Source organism: Pygoscelis adeliae, unplaced genomic scaffold (genome assembly GCF_000699105.1).
Source record: "Pygoscelis adeliae isolate BGI_AS28 unplaced genomic scaffold, ASM69910v1 Scaffold32, whole genome shotgun sequence".
Taxonomy (NCBI): domain Eukaryota; kingdom Metazoa; phylum Chordata; class Aves; order Sphenisciformes; family Spheniscidae; genus Pygoscelis; species Pygoscelis adeliae.
The window spans coordinates 2,811,865-2,815,908 of NW_008824368.1; the positions used below are offsets into that span (position 1 = coordinate 2,811,865).

The following is a 4,044-nucleotide window of genomic DNA, read 5'->3' on the forward strand; positions in this document are numbered from 1 at the left end:
AGACATTCCTTTTTTTTTTTTTAATAGAAGTCAGATTTATTTGTATTTTATGCGATGACTAGTGATTTACATCCCACCCACCCATTTGAGAATATTCAGGGCTCCAGGCATATCTCCAGCCAGTTCCAGACTGTTCAAATCATTGTTGGTCCATCCATTTACTAGTCACAACAAGGCCTTCTGTGACTAATTATGGCCTGACTGCAGCAGGAGAGGCAGCTTCAAAGAATGGGAATCTTCAGACGCACTAGCAGTTCCCTTGGTTCCCAAATTCTTTATTTATGTGGATTACATTGAGTTGACAGATTTAACTGGGCTGTTGAAGATATGGTCAAAGAAGCAGAGTCACTCCCTTCCCTTTTATTGTTTTCTGAAGACATAACAGTCATACGCATCTGTCACTAGAGAGAGGAAGTTCTCCATCACTGGACTTGATTTGGGCTTTTATACGCTGTTTCAGTAGCATCTGGGAATAGATCAGTATAATATTTGGTAGGGAGTTGTATTTCCTCGTGATGCGCTGTAAATCTTTTATTGTAGATACTCCCACTGTTTATTGTTAAAAATCAATAAAAATAAACCTTGTAAAGTTAAAGCCTGGCAATGGTTCAGCACAAATCAGAGGGAAGGAGTAAGAGGCAATGAGTCTCCCTCCCCCTCTTGGATAGCTCCCAGCTTGTTTCCCAATGAATATTCAATAACACTTTCCAGCAATCTGGGAACAATTTTTTTTTTTTTTAAATATTCAAAGTTACGAACGCTTCGTTGTGATCTCAAACGGGACTTCTGATCCACTTTGGCGGCTTTCTGGTACTGAATTCAGCTGTGGATCAAAACGGAGTATCCCCCAGATTGTGTGTGGGACATACCTTAGAATTTTCCCTTCCAGAGACAGACAAAAGCACATCAGCCTTGCTCAGCTCAGATTAAAGGAGTTATTTCTGAGCGCTGGAAAACTGGAAACTAACCAAAATAGGTAAAAAGTGGGAACAGCCCAATGTGCAGAAAAGTTTTCCGAAGTCAGAACGGAAGTTACTAGCCCTGTTTGCCAGCCTGTAGAAGCAGGGCAGGGTGCCATTACCCCAGCATCATTCTTTTGCCCTCTGGCTATTAATTCCTGATATACTGCATCTTAGGGTGGAGTCTTCGACTATTTTCATGAGATTCAACTATGCAGGGAAGTGAAAAATCATTTGGAATTATTTAGTAAAGTGAAAAACTTCCCAGTACTAAGGCCAGCGCTAAGAGATCAGTTTCTTTTAGTCTAAGCGTAGTATCAATTGCAATAGCTTTATTTAAACTTCTTGATCAATTATACAATCTTATGAGCACTGACTGTAGAACCTATAAGAATGCAGTGACTGCACTTCCTAAAAGAACAAAAACCCTCATGAATTGTCACGTTGAAATCAATACCCAAAGAACAGGAAGGTGTTTCACGTCAGACCCTCTCCTCCCTGGTATCAGCAGATTCCTGAACAATTCAGGCGGTAAATAAATGACGTGTCCCCAAAAGAGATAAGAAAGACATAAGAGAACTTCCCAGTATGTGAAGAAGCAGACAAAAAGTTACTTAAAAGCACAAAAATGTAATCAATTACTATGAAAGGAAGTCAACATGGTGCAAGAACAGGGGGACGGAAAAAGTGTGGTGCCTCTATCCTGTCAGGATACCCAGCAGGCACCACAAGACTGTGTTGATAAAGCACTTGATAGCCTTGAATATAGAAATACAGGATGAAATCCAACTATGAGGGAGGGAAAAGTGACTAAAATAAGAAAGAAAATATAAGACAAATAAGGTGGTGTCTTTCCGAATCATCTGCCTTTTGCACATCTGGCAGCAAGCTATCAGACGACCAAGCTATTTAAACGATCTGCTTCTGCCGTGTAAACTGCAGTCCGTGTCGTAACACAGAATGATGGCGTTATCTTACCTTTTCGTTTCCTTTCCCTCTGGTGATTTTACTGTTCTGGGAGTCTGCTTGTGTGTTAAAAAGCAGAAGAGAGCTCACTGCTCGCCGTAAGTGAGCGAGAGGGCTGCCCCCCAGCACTACGGCAGTCAATTTCTAGCATCTCAGGCAGTGGAACAGTTTGCACATTTTTGCTGAATCCAAGGAAGAATAAAAAGGCAAATACAGCAGTAAGTTTACTGAAATCAGCAAATTTTGCACCTTCCCAGGAAAAAGGAATTCTCTTGAGAAAGCTGGCAATGACTGGAAGAAGTGGATCGTGTCAGTGATCACAAATTCCAACTTCACCAGAAAACACTCGTGCCAAGCTAAAATGCACTACAGTGGTAGCAAAAGAAAGGAGATGTCCGATAGAGGCACCACCGGTCTGGCAAGATCCATTTCATTGAAACTCCTAAGGGCGAGAAACAGACGGGTGATTCCCACCACCCACCCCCATTTTTAAGTGCTGCAAATAGAGTAGTAAATTCACACGTCAAAGCTAATGAAAAGCCAGGTCTAATTAGTCAGCCAAGAAAGCCCAAACGAGCTCTACCCGGCCGTTTCTAACTTTGGAAAGACGGTGTTTCCCCAACAACAAAGGACAGATTCATGCAATGAATCCTTGAAGTTACTGCCGTCTTCTTTCCCTGCCTTGAAGGGAGGACAAAAGACTCTTCATTTATAAGGCCTGGTTAACTTACCTCTCCTGGTACCCGAGCTAATTTTGGCATCTTTACGAAGCATTGTACGGGGCTAATATTCCCAAGGCTGTAAAAGCCACTTCTGCCAAGCCTTCCTCCTAAATATGTTCTGCACTTAACAAGCGTTAAGAAATCCTTTGTACTATTTTGTTTAAAATTGTACTACCTCTTCCATCTGAAAGACTGTTTATCACATTTTCATTCTTTTTGTAGTTAAAGCTCTAAAAATTAACTGACCTTTTGTTCACAAAGACCTTTGTCATTTAATCCTCAGCACTGAAGAGAGCAGCTTAATGCCTTTGGAGTGGGAGGAGAGGGCAGAGGAGTATTCCACAAGAGACAGTAACGTGTTGTTTCACGGACACTAGCGGTGGCTGCACAAAGCCCCTTTCTCATGTCTGGAGCCACGCAGCAATACAACTTGGGATGTTTCCGTTACGCTGCTTTCAGCTCATTGCAAGAGAAATCAGTGTACGTGTATCTGTTGAAAGTAGAAGCGATATTCAGTCGTTGAGGTTTGCATTCCTCCTCCAGCCACTTCTCCAAACTGTTGGGATGACAGTTGTGTCAAGCTGTTATTTCTTCATGTATTATCCTGTATTTAAAATCTACTTACAGATTAGCACAGAACATAAAAACAATTTTCTAGAAGGAATGGCTGATTTTTTGCGAGTCCTAATATAAATTTTAGCCACAGAGAAAAACAAAGACAACCCTTGGAAATGCTGGAATCTGGTCCACAAAACCAGTATTGAATCTGTGGTTCTTTTTATTTAGAGTTGAAGAAGGTGGAGCGGTAAAAGGCAGGAAAGCAATTTTTTTTTTTCCTAATACCTGGGAAAAAAAAATTGTTTGTTTGTTACTTCCCTCAATAGCTGCAGTTTCAAACAAGCCAACAAAAAAAGGCCACTGGTGCTGACACACCCCTCTTCCACCTTCAAAAGATGAAAGGAAAAGCCTTCACTTCCCTTTCTGCACGTGGCTTCTCTTTGCCTGTGCCACCCCGGAGCTCCCTGGGGTTTGGTTCACCGTGACGGTAAGGCCTGCTGGCCTCTTCATCCTTTCAAAACTGTAGCATTCGACTTTTTCTTCACTGGAGACTGTTCTGGTGCTTATGAGGCGAAATCCATCTTTGAGTAAAGTGTCAAGCAGCAGGCCTAGCACATTAGTACCGTTAATCAGCTTTCTATTATCAGGCTTTATGGAAACATACCTAAAATAAGAAAAAAGCAGTTACAACACACTTTAATTACTTCTTGAAGGATGGAATCAATTTTCTGTTTTAAAACAAACCAGGTCCTCAGATGGTGCAGGTCAGCACAGTTGCGCGGCTTTACAGCAACCAAGGTTCCGGATATTTTTGTCCTCCTTTGAGGGCAATTTAACTC

General features: G+C 41.7%; 1 protein-coding gene across 1 annotated transcript in view; it reads right to left on the minus strand.

Annotated features, from left to right (window-relative positions):
* Positions 1-3,608: 3,608 nt before the first annotated feature.
* Positions 3,609-4,044, minus strand: part of KCNRG (potassium channel regulator) — a 3,148-nt gene continuing 2,712 nt past the window's right edge. The window contains exon 2 of the mRNA XM_009319950.1: positions 3,609-3,869. Within this exon, the coding sequence (XP_009318225.1) occupies positions 3,617-3,869 (253 nt within the window). The 3' untranslated portion in view covers positions 3,609-3,616. The remainder of the gene's footprint in view (positions 3,870-4,044) is intronic.